At 46.5% G+C, this 18453-nt stretch overlaps 3 protein-coding genes and 1 pseudogene across 3 annotated transcripts; all 4 read right to left on the bottom strand.

Annotated features, from left to right (window-relative positions):
* Positions 1 to 265: 265 nt before the first annotated feature.
* LOC123397148 lies at positions 266 to 1413 on the bottom strand (annotated as a pseudogene).
* A 727-nt stretch (positions 1414 to 2140) lies between these two features.
* Positions 2141 to 2542, bottom strand: LOC123397147 (probable calcium-binding protein CML16). Its single transcript, XM_045091807.1, has one exon. The coding sequence runs from the start codon at positions 2540 to 2542 to the stop codon at positions 2141 to 2143; it is 402 nt and encodes a 133-aa protein (XP_044947742.1).
* A 4374-nt stretch (positions 2543 to 6916) lies between these two features.
* On the bottom strand, positions 6917 to 7835 carry LOC123397146. Its single transcript, XM_045091806.1, has 3 exons — positions 7373 to 7835; positions 7078 to 7157; positions 6917 to 6988 (listed from the first exon to the last, which is right to left on the bottom strand). The coding sequence occupies exons 1-3, from the start codon at positions 7833 to 7835 to the stop codon at positions 6917 to 6919; spliced, it is 615 nt and encodes a 204-aa protein (XP_044947741.1).
* A 2827-nt stretch (positions 7836 to 10662) lies between these two features.
* LOC123398357 (beta-glucosidase BoGH3B-like) lies at positions 10663 to 17254 on the bottom strand. Its single transcript, XM_045092835.1, has 6 exons — positions 17228 to 17254; positions 12972 to 13110; positions 12545 to 12840; positions 12057 to 12443; positions 11452 to 11953; positions 10663 to 11355 (listed from the first exon to the last, which is right to left on the bottom strand). The coding sequence occupies exons 1-6, from the start codon at positions 17252 to 17254 to the stop codon at positions 10862 to 10864; spliced, it is 1845 nt and encodes a 614-aa protein (XP_044948770.1). The 3' UTR covers positions 10663 to 10861.
* Positions 17255 to 18453: the final 1199 nt, after the last annotated feature.

Genomic DNA, 18453 nt, shown 5'->3' with positions numbered 1-18453 from the left:
TTGCATTATCCACACAAGGGGCATCTCTCAAGCATAGCTTACGAAGTACATTTAATCTGCATACAGCAGTGTCCTAAAAGGTACTCCTAAAGCTACACGCCACCTTTTAAAACGGATATAATAGGAAAGAAGAACAAGAGGAAATGGGCAACAAACATGGAGTTAGTCTTATAAACACAGAAACATACCCCAGCACTGGATGGTTGATCAAAGCTGCCATTAACCGTCTTATTCACAAAGGTAAGAGGATTTTTGCGCGATGCTTCTACAAGGTCTGGGTAAGATGCAGCAGAAAATCCCCAGAAACGAGCAGTTGCTCCGATCTTTTCACGCCTGAAAGCAATCTAAGAACGTTGGGAGATAAGAATTAGCTAATGAAGAAAATATGCATGTGGATGTAGGTAGCAAATGATTCAGAAAATATGCCCATGCATGTAAGCAGCAAATGATTTAGAAAATACTTTTCCCGTCCGACAAATTTCTTTGATCCCAAATTTGCTTAAGTTCCTTTGTGCCGCAACAATTTTCCCAGGATCTCCAGTTACCTACAGCATTGATCAAATAAGCATCAAAGGGCTTCTTCCAGCATAAAGCAAGGAACACATATACCATTAGGATGTCGAACTGTTGGAGATCAAGAGTTTTTACCTCCAAAGTTAGGCTGTTCTCAGAAATATCAACAACTTTCGCTCTGAAAACAGTAGCTACAAATTGCAGGTTGAGAAGAAACAGCACATTAAGAGTATTGTTGCAACTGTGTATGGAAGTACCAATATACTAATTCAGTGATTGCAGATACAAGTCAACAACATATCTTACATCAGCACGTTGATCTGGTTCAACATTGAGTTTTATAAGCATGAGCTCTCTTTCAACCTGAGGCTCCTTAGATAGATCTTCAACCTGCAATTTATTGGATTCAAATACGATATATATTAACAAACATTTATATGATCACAGAACAACGTGCAATAAGAAAAGAAATCTGCAAGCCAGGAACATAGCAATGCTTGGGATAAAAAGGGAAACATCACATCACACTATTCAATTCATCTAGATGGTAGGAACGATAAGCAGATGACAGACAATTATGCAAGTTGGTATGAAATCAGCTTAGATTCGTTAGATAGCTGTTTTCTTTGGATATCCTGTATGTGCATAATAGCTAAAGAGCAACCCCGGTATTAAACACAGCAGCAGGAAATATAAGACAATTTTGTACAGTATGATGATACACCAACAATATACCTGGGTGTATATCCACTGCAAAAACCTGAAAGGAGAAGGACAACATATGTTAGTCCACATAAATGTATGCTAAAAAACTGCTTCTTAAGAAATCAAGGTTCACCTCGCTGATACGGCTTTGCAGCGCCAACGCTAGAACCTTACGCCCTTGATTCCATAATACATGAGCTATCCTATAGGACTGCAAGGAATGGTAACCCTGTAGCAGTTTGCAAGCAACATGAGTCTTGTTACCTTTTCCAGATATGAATTATATGATAACAAGAACTCATAGTCACCTTCAGGTATAATAGTACCCGGCTATATTGTGCACAGGTCTCTTCAGAAAATAGAAAGATCTCTTCTATTTCTTGAGTCAATGCATCATAAGTCACTTCCTGGGCACACACACACAGAGAGCATGATTAACTGGTGTCATCAACCCACATAACAAAATAGAGAATTTAAAAATTAAGTATAAGTCCTACTGACGCAGACTTCTACAAGTTTGGATAGGAGCTATCTAGCACATGCAATATATGGCAAGAACAAGCAGACCTTACTATAGTGCCAAAACAAAGAACTACTGGAGTTGACTACTATATATGCCAAAACAAACAACTAATGAGACAACACTCCACTATTTGCTCGACGGATTAACACGCAAAATCAATATTGTTGCTGATCTGTGCGCTACGCGTAGCTGATGCGGGGGCGTAAGGTTGGGGAGGCAGTGATAGGGGTGCGATTGGAGGAATGAGGGGGGGGGGGAAGGGGACCTGGAGGGAGTTGACGACGCCGAGGTGCGGGGTGGCGATCTGCTTGTGGTTGGAGAGCGCGAGCGAGGCGGCGCGGCGCGAGCGGGCGAGGGCCTGGAAGCGCCGCGCGGGCAGCTCCCCGCGTTCCCTTCTCCTCACCTCCTCCCACCACATCCACTTGGGGCGCACCGCGGTGTATGCGCTCTGCTCGCCAACACGCCAAGAACAAGCAGACCCTCGCCGATCCGGGACACGACCTTGCTGAGCTCGGCGTCGGAGATGCGGCCGTCGCCGTTGATGTCGTAGACGTCGAAGGCATCGCGCAGCTCGGCGTCCAGCTCGCGCTCCCCGCGGCCGTGGCCGTGGAAGGCGGCGAACTCGCCGAGGTCCACGTAGCCGTCGCGGTCGGTGTCGAGCTTGTCCATCATGGACGCCACCTCCCGGCCCCCTGCCGACTTGGTGGCCGGCGGCGCGATGGCGCGCGACACGGCCGCCAGCTCCGAGGGCGAGATCCTGCCGTCCCCATCCGTTTCGAAGCGGGCGAACACCTTCTTCATCGGCGGCCTTCTTGGCGGCGGCGGCGGCAAGGAGCTGCGACGGGTCGTCGTCGAGGAGACCGGATCTAGGAGGAGGCTGGGTTGGATTGGAGGAAGGATAGGGTGGGTTAGAACCCTAGCCGCCGCCCACTGCTATGTGGTGTGAGTTGCTTCGAGTGTGTGTGTGGTGTGAGTGTTCTGGAAGCCGCCGCCGCGTGTGACTGTGCTGGTGAAATGACGAAAACGGGGTTGAAGGTTCGAGGTAATTACGGGCGTGCGTGTAGTGGAGGGTATTGGAGGTGGGGGTGCTTTGGTCATTTTGAGAAGGGTTGTTGGGACGGCTGTAGTGGCTTCGGGGTGGCTGTGGGCTTCGAAGGTGGGTGTCGGCCTGCCCTGGGGGACGGCTGTAGTGGGCTTCGAGGGTGGGTTGTTGGGACGGTTGTAGTGGGCTTCGGGGGTGGGTTGTTGGGACGGCTGTAGTGGGCTTCGAGGGTTATTTGCATTAGAAAAAATAAACATCTATACTACTAATAAAAAATCAAACGTACATTAGTTTTGTTTACGAGCATTATTTGAAATGCATGAATATTTTTCGAATTCATGAACATAGTTTTGACTCGACAAATATTTTTTAAATCAATGAACTTTTTCTAAAATTAGGGAACAAATTTTAAATTTCCCTTTTGTTTTGTATTTTGGTGAACATTTTCTAAAATTTCATGGACATTTTTTCGGTTCCCTAATATGTTTTAATATACAATAATTTTTATAAAAATCATGAACATGATTTTATTTGCTGACCATTTTTTTCAAATCGTGTTTCTTTATAATTTATGAACAATTTTGCAAAACCATCAACATTTTTTTAACAAGGATTTTTTTATGTACGGTTATTTATGCGTCGCATGTGCATGCTTACTAGTTTGGTAAAATAAACCAGGCACATCTGAAATCTGTTTAAAACCGCCCAGAGTTAGGTAAAAATGGCAAGACTTGTCAAATATCACAATCCTCCCATCCACACCAGATGTCACCTATTTTAGCAAGAGTTAGGTAGGTTTCCTCGCTTTAGGTCGCTCCCTCGTTCATTATAGTAGCGTCTTAGGCCAGATTACTTGCACCGGACTCGCCATGATGCCACCACAACTTCAAACCCACTAAGAAATTTTTTATCATTAGTTGCTGAGATGGTGTGATAAGGGACTTCATCTACTATGTAAAGAAATATTTTTTTGCAAAAATAGCTACCAAGTAGTATGATTTAAGAGTCTCGGATCATTAATGAGACCAGTAAGCTTGCACGTGCAATGCACGCAATCACTTCATAATAGTTTACTACTACATGACAAAAGTCTAGTTGCCTTGTGTCAAAATAGACCATCTTCATATTGCCATTCGTGTGTTAAGTTAGAACTTCTCTATATTATCACCAACCTCTTTCAAATATATGATTTTATTCCTCGTGGTGCTTGTAGCCTTGTTGCTAGAGTGATTGTGGCAATCATACTCATTGAAGTAAGACCTCTTACACCAGTCCTTTCACAACTCCACCCACACAAGGCATGCGATGCACAAGGGAAACATTTGACATCACCTGACGAATCGCATCGCATGTGTTCGTCGTCTTTCTAGCATGACAAGTGCCCATGTGAAGCCCTCCCATTGTCCCCTCACAATGCTATCGCCGATGGCACTCATGTGAGCATGCCTCCCTATTATAATCATGTACCATGTTGATCTCACCACCAATCCCTAGTTCTCACCTTGCTGCTGAATCTTGCCAATTTTGCGATCAAATGGGTTCCTAGGCGGGCAATCCAATCATCACCGGTCGACGTCTCAGCATGCCATGCACAAATTAGCCACCAACAATCCTGGTGTATCTCAACGACATTACCGAGAAAAAGGGAGCCGTGGGTGCTAACCGTCTCGGTGTTGATTTGGTCACCATAGTAATTCAGTGGCCAAAATTATAATTCACATGTGTACAGACTATACTTTCAAACATGTTGGCCAAAAATTCCGACTGCACTTACAACACAGAACAACCCAACAACCACGTACACATGCACATACCAAACAACTCTCTTCACTGCCATATCTTCCCCCTACCCTATTTTGTATCTTCTATTCTGGAGCTTGATGCCACTAATAGGCAATCCCTTACGTGCATCTCTGTCTTTCGGTGCTCGCTGCCACCAGTATGCTATTGCAGACCAGGCCACCTAGAAGGAAAATATGTCACCTGCAAGGTTGTTCAGTATTATGAAATACAATTGTGCATACACGTGACACTAACCATGGCAGCTCCGGAATAAGAACAAGGAATGACACCGAGCATGGACAATTTCACCATCTCTGGGCGTGAAAAACAGATTAAAAAAGTAATCTCGCTACCGCACCTCGCCCATAAAGATTTCAGGTTCATCAATTGTGTTCAATTCTATAGTAAGCTAGCATGGATGCCTTGATACTAAAACTTTAAAATGAAAAGAAGAGAACCAACATCTAAAAATAATATGGGCAACTTGCAATGCAGGAAAGCATGATTATAGTTTGTCTATATCATGTTATCCTTGTACCAACACCATGGTAAAAAGAATGAACCTATAGAAATCACTGATGAATATTCTAGCATTATGGAATGATATAACATACTTAAATTTTGTGTAGCTCATATTAACACATCTGATTCAGATGTCAAATCATTGACCCCAAAAATATGAAAGTTGAGCTATGTCATAATTTGTAGGGGTATTTTTAAATTCTCCAATTGACATGCCAATAATGCACAGACATAGAAAAATAAAGTATAGTGGCTACAAAAAATATGGGCAAGCTTGCAATGCACGTGCTTGCGGCAGGAAGAAGATCTAACTTACTCCGTGGTGTATAATAGCAATGCAGATTAACAATATATGACGCTGAGACATGTGCTTAATTAGATAAATAACTGCACAAGAAAATAAGGCGACATGTGTAGTAAGCATTGTGTACCACATCAGTAATGGAACCTGCAGAATGCATCCTGAACTATAAGTTTCTCTCATTGAAGAAGTATCAAGAATTAAACCTGGTAAGGAACGTGCAAACTCGAAAGTAGGGTTGGTTGTATACAATTTTCAAATCTACCGTGGTAGTACTATCGAGCAAAGTAGCCTCCATTGTCTTTCCCATTAATATCAAAAGCAATACTTTTCCAAGTCTTGGCACACATCGTACACTCGCCGACTTCACCTGTGATATGCCTCAGATAGTATTTGATGTGACCATTCATAATATCTTGCAAAATTAACTTTCTCATATTAAAAAAAAGAACTCAAACAATTCATGTTTTTACGTGCTATCAAGGTACCCCTTGCGTCTTGTATAAAGAAGAGATTGGTTTAGTTGATATCAATTCAGTGACTTCTTTCTAGAACAAGCATCCATCGAGTCCAAACCCATCATTAATAATAATAAAATAATCTAAACCCCCTTTCCTAGAGAGTAGTTCAATTCCTTGTTGGAAAAATATAGCATATCATCAAAGGAGTGGTTGTTCATGTTAGCTCTACTTATAGAAAATACCACGTTCCTCCTTAGGCATCTAGTTTGTCTTTTCTATTAATGATAATTCTCATAAATATTGAAAGAGAAGTTAATTAGCACATACCACCATAAGCCCATGTAGTACAAGAAGAGCCGTGATGATGTAGGGTACACTCGAGTGCTCTTTAGAGGCTTATGATGCTAAAGAAGGCATATCTTGAGAAAGAACAATGCCAAGTTGCATGAGAACCCATGTCTTACTGTGCGATATATGCATTAGAATTAAACAGAGCCACTGGTGACATCTTCAGTTGTATGCATTTTATAACTACAAATCCTCCGTCACGGAAAAGAAAATATGAACTGACAATAACACAAGATGCTCCCTGATGCACACCTTTCCCAAAAGCTTCCTTAATAGTGGGCTCAGTCAGTTCCTTCATTTTGTCAAAGCAAAAGCTTAGTCACTTCATGCATATCAAAATGAAAAAATATCTTCAGGTAAGAACTAACAGTGATATGATTCAGTAGCACAAAAGGCTCCAGCATTTTGAATTCGATAGAAAGAAGCCTTCAACACATATAATTTAATATTACAAATAATTAGCAATTGGAGATTGATGAAACAAATATCAAAGATATTTTCGTAATGACAATACACCTTTCCGGGAAATCTCAAGACAAAATCCTACAGGCAGTGGATAAAAAAGTAAAAATACACATTGCTAAATTACTCCTCATTAGCAAAAGCTCGGTAATGGAAGCTTGCATTAAGGGTCCAACTGTACTGCATTTTTATGAAGTAATTGTTGCTGATTAATCTAAATTGTCCTTCTGATCGTGAACTGAATATGTGTTATTAATCTAAGCCAGCACGTATAGTCTGTAATGCAGGCACGTGCTGGTTAGGCAGTCGTTCTCAAGGAACGGAAAGCCCTGAATTTTAGATTTCTCGATGAATTAGATGAAGCCCCAACTGTCACTTGTCGGAGAGGATGTATATGATTCATATGAGAGTTGGTTACCTGGGACAGCCGGCCATCCTTGTACGTCAAGTTCAGGGCCTTGACGTCCTTGCCACGGCTACAGTAGTAGAGGAAGGCAGCTGCCAAAGATTAGCAATCGATCGATCGGAATCAAACACGGTATATATGAATACAAATGAACCCGCGACTGCAGGCTCTTCCTTTCCTGGAATGATAGTGTCGTTGTGAGGGTTGGTAAGCCAGCACAGGGCATTAAAACTATTTGGCTGAGAGGATATGACCATTCAGCCTTTAAGCAAGTACAGCAATAGCCCAGCATGAGAGGAAGTAATACCTGGGGCACCCACTCTTACGCCCGTCTTGAAGCTCTTGATGTAGCTTCTTGCATCCATTTTTCTTGGCCGCTTCTTCGAGGAAGAGCCAGCATCCCCGTTGCTGGCGTGCTCACTCATCAATTGCTCCTCTGCACCCATCCTAGAGCCAGAGATTCCTTCTGAACCTCTTGACAGAGAATTGAGCACACTGGTCTTCTTAACCAAGCTCGACGCTCCGAGCCGCGCTTCCTCCACCGCTCTGTTCTGCTGCCTGTCATAAGGCGGTGTCATCACATTTCCCCCAGTGGAACCCCTCTCCCGATCACCAGGAAGGGGTGTGCTCCGACTTGGGCTCCCCGAAACCGATGAGGCTGGGGCTCCATGCGGCCGCAAGCGGGGAGCCTCCGACACGGCCTCCGTGTAGCCCCTCGCCACGCTCCTGCTGCTGGTCGGCGGCGCTCCTCCCGGCCGTCTGTTCCCCATCCCGCCGCTCTGGAACCTGCCACCAGTCCGTCACGGAAAAGAAGAAGGAATTCCGTCAGTCGCAAACCCACAAGGCCGGAACCAGAATCCCGAACCGGAAGGAGAAATCGAAATCGCAAACGAGCGCCGGTAAGGAGGCAAACAAAAAAAGGCCAAAATCAGAGGCCGAGGCCCGCCGCCCGGGAGCCGAACCCTACGCCCCGGGGCATTCCCCTCCCCGGAACGCGCCCGCGGAAGGCGGCGCGTCTACGGCGACTGGAGCCTCGTGTGTCCCAGACATGGCTTCTGTCCGGTAACTCTCCCCATGTCTCGCGTCAAGCGTTGGGGGCCGAGGCGATGTAGTGGAGGTGGAGGCCACCGATGACCGAGATGGGGACGCGGTGGGCGGCGGCGGCGACAGAGATGGGGGACACGGCGGGCGGCGGAGGCGCTCCATGGGAGAGAGGAGCGGGAGGTGGGGGTTGACCCAATCCAGCCTGATGCACGGGGTTATAGTTGCGCGAAGCGAACAGGTGTGGGGCGGACGCGGATGGATGGTGGAGGTGGAACACGGTCAGCCATAGGAATTTGCTAAATGCACACTGTAGAGGTATTAGGTGAATGGTGGCTGTTAGATTTTTATTTCTTGGCTAATTGTGTGGTGCAGATCGATGTTTGTTTTTCTGGGGGTAATACCTGTGTGTACCTAGGGAAGTTTACGTTTGATATTTTATTAGTAGTATAGATTCAAGTGCACGTTCTCCCAAAAAAACTCCTTGTCCATGCGGTCCTACGGGTGGAGGTTGAGAGAGGAATTAACAGGCGTGAGACAAAATCGATTCTTCCAATTGGAAAGGATGAAGGGGAATACATCGCTAGGAAGAAAAGGAATCGATTCTTCCAATTGGAAAGGATGAAGGGGAATACATCGCTAGGAAGAAAAGGAACCCAAGACAATGAGTAATTTATGAAATCATGTGAGGTTCCCAAGTTGTCCTGCTTAAATCTCCACGAGATCAAAGTACCTCAAAGCAAAGAAGGCGCAAAAGGGATAAAGAACCTAGGATAGCCACCAGCAATAAAGCAATAAGGGTGGAGGAGGGGAAACACAAACAAGAAGAAGAGAAATACAAGGGGACCGAATCCATGGCCTGGCGGCAAACCTCCAATAATGTTGCCACCACCATGGTGGCAAACTCAACGAGAAGATGGGTGCTAAACCAGGGATCCAGAGGGGTACCAGGGAAAGTCCGACACATGACTTCACCTTTGCCAGAATCAGGAGGAAGAACAGTAGAAGCGATATTGTTTATTTGATACACGTAGAAACCCAAGAGCCGCTAGGAACGCATACATGCTACGGCTACCCCCCCCCCCCCTCCGTGACCAACAATGATGTTGGATCTGGTAGAGAGAGAAGGGTCAAAAGTAGTGGAAAGTTGGGGTGCAACAGACATAGCGGGAGGGCGATGCAAACAAGGCTACATGTTGGACACCAAGGAGTCCATGATGGGGAGGAGGGAGGGTTAAGAGTAATGCGCCTATAGTTAAGGACACGATGGTATTATTCGAAGGTCACTTATTGTGAGATGTCCTTGTACTAGTCATGTGCCCTAGATGTTGTGTTCTTCTTTTGGACTGGAATATGAAGTTGCACTACAACTATGGTGTCCAATATGTTGTTGCATAAATGGCATGATAAAAGAACATAATGAACTCCACATAGCTTAGCCAGGATAGTAAGCTTAACAACAAATGAGCTTAATTGACATCCTTCCCGTGAAAGCTTCGGGCCGGCTCATATGCGGGCAGGGCGCCACATTTGTTTGTTGCTTCTTTCAGAAAACATTGGGATTATAAAAAAATCGGTTGTAAAAAAAATGTTCAGGATTGAGGTAGGACAGGAAAAAGTGATCCCAGACTTTGACTAGTGTCGTCTTGGTAATCTCGGGCCCTTGAAGGTGCTAACGATTGGAAAATACTTGAATCAACAAGTTTAGGGTGCTGATCATAGGCATTAAGAGGTTATGACTTGCCAGACAGTCATTGCAAGGTCAAGGTTCGGATACATACTCTACTCATTTGTTAACTGATGAAAAAAGATGTACGGAGTACTATTTTATTTTCACGAGAGATGTTGTTTCATCCAACAATTTGTGCAGTCGATCAAATCTTGCACTCTTTCAAAGTAAAACAATTTATCCCCTTGTTTCAAAATAATCTGGCCTTATGGCTATAATATACTCCTTCCGTTTTAAAATAAATGATTCAAAAATGACTTAATTTTTTACTAACTTTAGTATAAAGTAGAATCACTTATTTTGGAACGGAGGTAATATATTAGAGCATATATGACACAACGAGATTATGGGTCAATAGTAGAATTAAATAAGGACCTTTTTTTTTGCGGGGAGAATAAAGACTGAACAGAAGAAAACACCAAAAAAGAATGGAAACGGATAAATCTATTGAGTAACATGAAACCCTACTCACCCTCTCCATCAAAATCTCTGAATTCAGTCACGATGTATGGGACCTCTGGCAAAAGGAAATCCTATACAAATGACAAGTTGAGCCCCAAAAATCAGGGAAAATATAATAAGTCTACATTAATTTTCAAAATTCCGAGATTCTGCATGAATCTTGTTTGACCTGCCAGTATTTGTAACTGAATGTGGTGACCCTTTCAAGTCTTGTTCAGCCTGAGAATCATTTATGCCACGAGAAACGATGCGCAATGTTTGATCTTGCTGTCGGTGCGCGCGTGCACAATGCAAATGATTGGAAGGTCACATCTGAATGAGAGTCGCAGAATCAACTCAAGAAGATGGGACTTCAAGATAGACTGAATTTCGACAGCACTCTATTGATTTCAAGTTCATCGGATCTTCGTATGGAACTTACACGGCGACGCGATCAAAATCATATCATCCTCATTTATTTCCGATTCTCACTCATCCCTCACTACTCAAACACTATGAAAAAGATATTCAAACTCCCTCACTAATCAGACACTAGGGAAGAGAAGGAAAAAATCAAAGTCCTAACTAACTGCGAGCCGCGGGCTTGGTGGTGAGGCCGAAGCCGAAGGGGAAGAGCGGGTCGTATAGCTTGTCGCCGTAGTTCATGGGCAGCTGGTCCACGGACCTGACCCACGTCCGGGGCAGCTTCCCTGAGAAGCCGTAGTCCCCGAAGAGCACGTCGGCGACGCCGTGGCCCTCCGTGCCCGGCAGCCACGCGGCGACGAGCGCGTCCATGGTGTCCAGGTACGGCTCGACGACGAGCGGGCGGCCCGAGACGAGGACCACCACGCACTTGACGAGCTCGCACACCTTCCTGATCACCTCCGGGCCCGGGCCCGGGATGGTGAGGTTGAGGTTGTCGCCGGCCGTCTCGGCGTAGGGCTGCTCGCCCACCACCACCACGGCGTAGTCGTACTCGTCCTCGCTCTTGGAGACGTTGCCCTTGTCCGGGTGCTCCGAGTAGTCGATCACCGTCTTCTTGTCCACCGCCGACTTTATGGCCTCAAGGATCGTCGTGCCTGCACATCACATCGTCGTGGCCAACAACATAAGCATCGAGATGGTATCAGCATTGACAAGAAGGGTTCATGAGATGTGTGAGTGTGAGGACGTACCCTGGCCGGTGAAGTTGTTGCCGGACTGACCCTGCCAGGACTTGGTCCAGCCGCCGCACTGGAGGCCGAGGTCGTGGGCGTGGGTGCCGACGACGAGGATCTTCTTGGCGTTCTTGGTGAGCGGGAGGACGGGCTTGCCATCTTTCTTCCCTTTGCCGTTCTTGAGCAGCACAAGCGACTTGCGGACGGCCTCCCTGGCGAGCTCCCGGTGCGGCTTGCTGCCGAGGTGGGCGACGAGGCTCTGGTCGGGCAAGGGGTTCTCGAAGAGGCCCATGGCGAACTTGACCCTGAGGATCCGGGTGACGGCGTCGTCGATCCGGTCCATCTTGATGGCGCCGCGCTTGGCCTGCGCCGTGACGTCGGCGACGAACTCCGGGTAGTCGTAGGGGACCATGACCATGTCGATGCCGGCGTGGATGGTCTCCTGGATGGAGTGGTAGTAGTGCTTGTGCGGCGGCGTGGTGATCTTGTCCACCGCCTGCCAGTCCGTGATCACGAACCCCTGTATACGTTCATGGACAACGCCGTGTCAAGTCTCAATTAAGTGTTCCACGAAATGGCAACCGAAATGCATGCATCAATCTTGAGTGAACGAGTATATATACCCTGAAGCGCATCTTCTCCTTGAGGATTTGGGTGATGAGGAACTTGTTCTCGTGCATCTTGATGCCGTTCCAGCTGGAGTAGGAGATCATGACGGAGGCGATGCCCTTGATGACGGCGTCGTAGTAGGGCGGCATGTGGATCCGCATGAGGTCGTGGAAGCTCAGCACCGTGTTGTTCTCGTTTATCCCGTTGCGCGTCCCGCCGTCGCCGACGAAGTGCTTGGCGCAGCCGGCCACGTTCTTGGGCCCGGCCACGACGGGGATGCCCGTGGGGTGCCGGGGGGCACCCTGCAGGCCGGGGATCACGGCCGCCGTCATCAGCTGCACCAGCTTCGTGTCCTCGCTGAAGCTCTCGTAGCACCTGCCCCACCTCGGATCACGGCAGACCTGCATCGCCAACAAAAATAGGGTCGTCACGGCCGGTGACATACACGTACAGCCATTGATCGGTTCATGTATTGATCGGTTGATGTAAAAGTATTACGTACCGCGACGCATGGCGCGAAGGTGTAGGGGATGCCGGTGGCCCTGGCCTCGAGCGCCGTGGCGCGGCCGATGAGCTTGACCAGGTCGGGGTCCCGGGTGGCGCCGAGGCCGACGTTGTGGGGGAAGATGGTGGCGTTGTAGGCGTTGTTGTTGCCGTGCACGGCGTCGATGCCGTAGATGATGGGGATGCCGAGGCGGGTGCTGAGCGCCGCCTTCTGCATCTTGGTGATCATCTCCTGCCACGCCGCCGCCGACGCGTTCTCCGACGGCGCGCTGCCGCCGCCGCTCAGCACGCTCCCTGCACACGCATGCGCATGCACATGCACATGGATCAAACCCCCGGCCCGCGCGCACATCGGAAGACCGCTCCGAGAACCGGTCGACCCATCCGCCGGCGAAGGAAGGAACAGCAGAGAGCAGTTAACGTACCGACGAAGTACTTCTCAATGACGGAGGTGGAGGCGTTGGCGCGCTCGATCTGGGTCATCTGGCCGATCTTCTCCTCGAGGGTCATCCGGGCGAGGAGATCCGTCACGCGCGCCTCGATCGGCTGCTTCGGGTCCTTGTACTTCACGTACGTCGCCCCGGCCACCGAGGCGCCCGCCGCGACCACGAGGACGAGGAGGAGGAGGAGGAGGAGGCGCGCCGCCGCCGGCGAGCAGCCCATCTGCGTTGCCATTTCGAACTCGAGCAGGAGTGGAACAGTGGAAGTGTGGGTGAGAGGAGTGAGGAGTGGCGGACGGAGGCGACGAATTTATAGCACGAGGAGGGGGAGGGATCGGGTCGATGGACTGGTTCCACTTCCGGTACTACCAACGTACTCCAGTAGCGAGCGAGCCGTGCGCATCGAGGCCGTTGTAACGGATAGAGCCGCGGGTCCCGCAGCGGCATCGTTTGGCGGACGGGCCGGGCGGTCCACGCGCATCGCGAGACTGGGCCGAGATACAGCCCGATGGACTGCGGCGCGAAGTTGAGTCCCGGTTCTGCTTCTTGTAGTACGTTTATTAGTTTTGCTCACAAAAAAATAAAGTACGTTTATTAGCACCACGTCGCTTGAGTAAGGTTGGTCGAATATGTTTATAACCTTGTTCGGCCAGAGAGGTGTCACCAGGCGACAGGCCCGGTCAGCAATTTCAAACATTGATATTGATATATATTGGATCAACTTCACAGGCACCTTGGATATAACCACACGACACGTTGTGGGTTGCTTTTTTAGTTTCCATCCCCATCTTTTATGCTTTCATCATCACATGAACTTTTCTAAAGGACATTTTTATCTTTTTAAGAAATAAAATGAAGACTATTTCGATTTCCATCTCTTGTATATTTTTCTTGTTCTCTGTTTGTGAACAAATCCTCTTGCTTAATTTTAGCAGTGATTTTCCATGTTTGTTAATTAAGAGAGAGTTTTCAAAATTGACAATGACGAAGGCGGAAACAAGAGCCATATTTCGCATATCTAAATGGCTAGTCCTCACTACCGTATGTATTTTCTCAAGATCCAACATACATAAGGAAAGATCTTTTATGCTTTCACCATCACATGAACTTTTCTAAAGGGCATTTTTTCTTTTTGAAAAAACAAAATGAAGACTATTTCGATTTCCATCTCTTGCATATTTTTCTATTTCTTGTATATTTTTCTTGTTGTTTCTTTGTGAACAAATCTTCTTGCTTAATTTTAGCAGCGATTTTCCATGTTTGTTAATTAAGAGAGAGTTTTCAAAATTGACAATGACCAAGGCGGAAAAAAGATTACCTTTTTGTCAAGAAATTACTAAATATAAGATGTGAATGTAACAAGAGCCACATTTCGCGTATCTAAATGGCTAGTCCTCACTAATGTATGCATTTTCTCAAGATGCAACATACATAAGAAAAGATCTTTAGGACATCTTCAAGGTGGACCGACAAACCTTCCATAATGGTATGAACCGTGGAAGTCATCCAACGCGGTCTTGTATCAATCTGTGAAACGGTTTGAACGAGACTTCTCCCGCAAACCAAAGTTAAATGTAGGGAGGTTTGCGGGAGTTCGGACTGCTATTTCGCATGATTCTGACCACCCTAACCCATAAAAAACACCCGCCCTTCCCGCGCTTTCCATCCCACGCGCCGCACCGTTTGCCACGCCGCATTATTGTAGCATGCAGCGGCCGTCATTGAAATTGTGATTTGACCGGATATAAAGGTGGTACACACAGAAGCGACATCTCAAGCTTCGTCGCTTCAATGCAAACACCGCGTCCCGAGGAACCAACTCCAACACCTGCGTCATATTGTAGCGGGCTGACCACCCCAGCGCCTGGCCTGACTATGGCTATTTAAGCCGCGCTCCTTCGCCGTCCAAAGCACCAGACTTTCCTCCTCTCCCCCCTCCACGCGTCTTTCCTTCTCTACATCCTCTCCAAGCCAAGCCAGCGGCGATGCCAAAGTCCTGGTACTCCGTGCCGGCAGGCGGCCCAGATGAAAGCTCGTCGTCTGGCGAATCGTGGCGTCGTCGCCCTCAGTCACTGGGGAGATCCGCATCCACGACAGCGGGCTCCTCCGGCAAGAAGGAGATGGTCATCTCGTCCGACGACGAGGAGAAGCAGTCGCAACAACAACCACTTCTGTTGTTGGAGGCGATTGTGACAGACGAACAATTCGACCGTCGGATAAAGATCATGACGGATCGTTTGCTCCATCAGATGGGACCGACACCATCATCACCGACACGCATGAAGGGCGAGCCACCATCCTGCGGTTATAACCGATCGAGCCATGGGTCCCTCTGAGGCATCGTTTGGCGGATGAGCCAGGGGATCGACGTGTGCATTGCGAGGAGCATTCTGGGCCGAGATGCAGCCCGATGGATTGCGGGGTGCAATCGAGACCCGGGTTTTTTTTGATAACACACCACTTTATAGATTATGGCATAATGTCCATACAAATTGATTCCCGGATGCATTCGGGAGCCACACCACGCCAAACACGACACCCTAGCTGATTACAAGATCTAGCCAACAAATGTGCAGAAACATTTTGCTCTCGGCGCACATGAAATATAGAACAACTACTGAAAGAAGCTCTAATATGCTTGATGTCTTGAATCACAGGACCACAAGAAGATCGATCCATGACCAAAGAATTTATACATTGAATCACAGTCAAACAATCTGAAGCAAGAACAATCTCCTGGATACCTTCATCCAAAGCAAATAGCAAGCCTCTCTTGATAGCAATTGCCTCTGCCAACTCAGGATTGTAAACGTCAGGCACACCAATACCGTAGGAAACAATACAAGCTCCCAACTAATCTCGCATCACTACACCTACCCCCATGCTCCTGGTATTGGAAAAGAGAGCAGCGTCCACATTAATCATCACTTTACCTGCCGGCGGCGGAACCCAAGATGCTATTGAAGAAGGTTCACGCCTATGGTTAGGTCTGTTAATGAACAAGTGCTCCACAATCATATCAACATAAGCTTTGATTTTGAGAGCAAGACTAGACGGATGCTGGTGAATATTTTCTTCTCTGAGTTTGTTACAAGCATCCCAAATATGCCAACATGTGACTGCTAAAACAGTAGCTGCAAGGTCATCGCATCGGTCCAGGAAATAAAAAATCCATGATTTGCAATTTGTAAATCCATTCCGACAAAGATGCACATCGAAATAACCTTTGATATCAGACCAAACAGCTTGTGCATATGGGCAAAAAAGCAAAGCATGTTCAATACGCTCCTCAACAGAACAATGAACACAAACCTTAGATGCAGGAATATGTCTCCAGTGAAGCTGCATCCCAGATGGGAGGCAATCATGAGCAAACCTCCATAGAGTAATTATCATTTTCCCCGATGCCTTGATCGCCCACAATTTGTTCCAAGAACTGGTTTCGCAATGGAGATTAGAGGACATACCACGGCCTGTGATACTACAGGATGAATAAACCTTTGTCATTCTAGCCAAGTGATATGCTGAACGGACCGAAAATGTACCAGACCGAGTATGAGGACAGGAAACAAAATCACAGTCACCAAAACGACTGATAGGAAGTTGGAGCACTTGTTCTGCCACAGCAGCATCGAAAATTGACCTAACTAGCTGTTCGTTCCAACGCAAACCATCTTCAGCAAAAAGAGAACTAACCTTATGGCCGGACGAAAGAGGAGAAAGCAAATGCAAGACCTGAGAATTCACTCCCGGGATCCAATTATCCTCTTGAATCTTGATTGTACAACCATTTCCCACACCCCAACGGATTCCAAATTTGACCAACTCCATACCATGAAGAATACTCCGCCATGTGTAGGAAGCAGATCGTGGACATTTTGCATCCCAGAAATCAGTGTTTGGGAAATAACGGCCTTTAAGAACCCTCGCACACAGAGAATCTGGATCTGTAAGTAAACGCCAACATTGTTTGCCCAACATTGCTTGATTAAACATGCACATATCTCTGAACCCCATTCCATCCATAGACTTCGGACATGTCAGCCAATTCCAAGATTTCCAATGCATTTTCCTTTTACCATCAGCAAACCCCCACCACTGATCAGAGATAGTTCTCCTCATTTGCTCACATGTACCAACAGGTAAACGGAAACAACTCATCACAAATGTAGGAATTGCCTGAACCACATACTTTAATAAGATCTCCACTCCCTTTCTAGATAAAGGTCGATCAGACATACCATTGATGCGCTTTCACATACGATCATACAAATATTTGAAAGTCATTGTAGGTGATCGTCCAACCTCAGTTGGCATACCAAGATATGAATCATGGAGAGACTCATTAAAAACACCCAGGCTATGTTTAACCTCATTCTTGATCTCCTTTGGACAACCATTACCAAAGAAAATGGAAGATTTATCTAGATTTATCTTTTGACCCGACCCCTGACAATATAATTGAAGTGTTTCTTTCAAAGCCTCCACACTCCTCCTATCACTTCTTGCAAAGAAAATACTGTCATCTGCGAACAGTAAATGAGAAATAGCAGGACCAAGACGACCATTTTTAATACCATGTAGCACTCCTTGGTTTTCCTGTTGTTTAAGCAGACATGACAATCCTTCAGTACAAAGAAGAAAAAGGTAGGGGCTGATTGGATCACCTTGACGAATACCCCTGGTTGGTATGACAGGCTCAGTGAGATCTCCATTGACCCGGACAGCATAGCGAGTGGAAGTAACACACCTCATAACCGATTGTATCCAAGATTCAGCAAAGCCCAAACGAGACAGACAACCACGAAGATAATTTCATTCCACACGGTCATAAGCTTTCATCATGTCGATCTTTAGGGCAAAATAAGGTTTTTTCACTTTTTGAGATCTTATAGTATGTAAACTTTCAAAAGCAATAAGAGCATTATCTGTTATAAGGCGACCAGGAATAAATGCACTTTGATTTTCTGATATCACCTCCGGCAGAAAATTTTTCAAACGGTTTGAAAGTACCTTCGAGGCAATCTTGTATAGGACATTGCATAAACTTATTGGCCGAAAGTTCTTGAGATGTTGTGGATTATTTATCTTCGGGATAAGCACGATCACTGAATCACAAAAACCAACAGGTATAGTTCCACCATTCAAAAAACCACGGACAGCACTACAAACCTCTTTCTGAAGGAAATCCCAATGAGTTTGATAGAATAGAGCAGGGAAACAATCTGGACCCGGTGTCTTTGTAGGACCCATTTGAAACAAAGCAGATTTAATCTCATCGGTTCTGCTTCTTGTAGTATGTTTATTACTTCCCTAAAAAAATGTACTACGTTTATTGGTACCACATTGCTTGAGTAAGCTTGGCCGTACATGTTTATAATCTTGTTCGGCCAGAGAGGTGTCACCACACGACAGGCCCGGTCAACAATTTCAAACGTTGATATTGATATATTGAATGAACTTCATA

This window comes from Hordeum vulgare, chromosome 5H (genome assembly GCF_904849725.1).
Source record: "Hordeum vulgare subsp. vulgare chromosome 5H, MorexV3_pseudomolecules_assembly, whole genome shotgun sequence".
Taxonomy (NCBI): Eukaryota; Viridiplantae; Streptophyta; class Magnoliopsida; order Poales; family Poaceae; genus Hordeum; species Hordeum vulgare.
The sequence above is the reverse complement of the archived record's forward strand: the minus strand, read 5'-3'. Positions and strand labels throughout refer to the sequence as shown.